Source organism: Apaloderma vittatum, unplaced genomic scaffold (assembly GCF_000703405.1).
Source record: "Apaloderma vittatum isolate BGI_N311 unplaced genomic scaffold, ASM70340v1 scaffold36249, whole genome shotgun sequence".
Lineage (NCBI taxonomy): Eukaryota > Metazoa > Chordata > Aves > Trogoniformes > Trogonidae > Apaloderma > Apaloderma vittatum.
This window is the reverse complement of record NW_009734118.1, coordinates 2,234-2,577: the sequence shown is the minus strand read 5'-3', so window position 1 is coordinate 2,577 and position 344 is coordinate 2,234. Positions and strand designations below refer to the sequence as shown.

The 344-nt window shown below is 54.7% G+C and overlaps 1 protein-coding gene across 1 annotated transcript in view; it reads left to right on the top strand.

The window, feature by feature from the left end:
* Window positions 1-3: 3 nt before the first annotated feature.
* Window positions 4-344, top strand: part of PITHD1 (PITH (C-terminal proteasome-interacting domain of thioredoxin-like) domain containing 1) — a gene marked incomplete at its 5' end in the record, with an annotated part of 2,049 nt that continues 1,708 nt past the window's right edge. The window contains 2 exons of the mRNA XM_009876159.1: window positions 4-44; window positions 195-272. Of these exons, the coding sequence (XP_009874461.1) occupies window positions 4-44; window positions 195-272 (119 nt within the window). The remainder of the gene's footprint in view (window positions 45-194; window positions 273-344) is intronic.

Genomic DNA, 344 nt, shown 5'->3' with positions numbered 1-344 from the left:
TTCGTGGAAAGCGATGACGATGAGGAGCTTCTGTTCAATATCCCGTGAGTTCCTCCCCTGAGCTCCTCTGGCGGCGCTTCAGCTGCTGGCAGCGCTCCTTCCTTGCCTTCATGCGCCTGAGAACGAGGCTCCTGTCACCAGAGCCCGTTTGTGGAGAGTGGGGATGAAAATGCCACTTCTCTGTCTCCCGGCAGGTTTACGGGCAACGTCAAATTAAAAGGAGTCATCGTGATGGGAGAGGATGACGATACGCACCCAGCAGAGATGAGGCTGTAAGTGAAACAAGCTGTCCCTTTGCTGGACCCTAAATGGAGCTGAGGCACTCGTAGCTAACAAGAACAGCG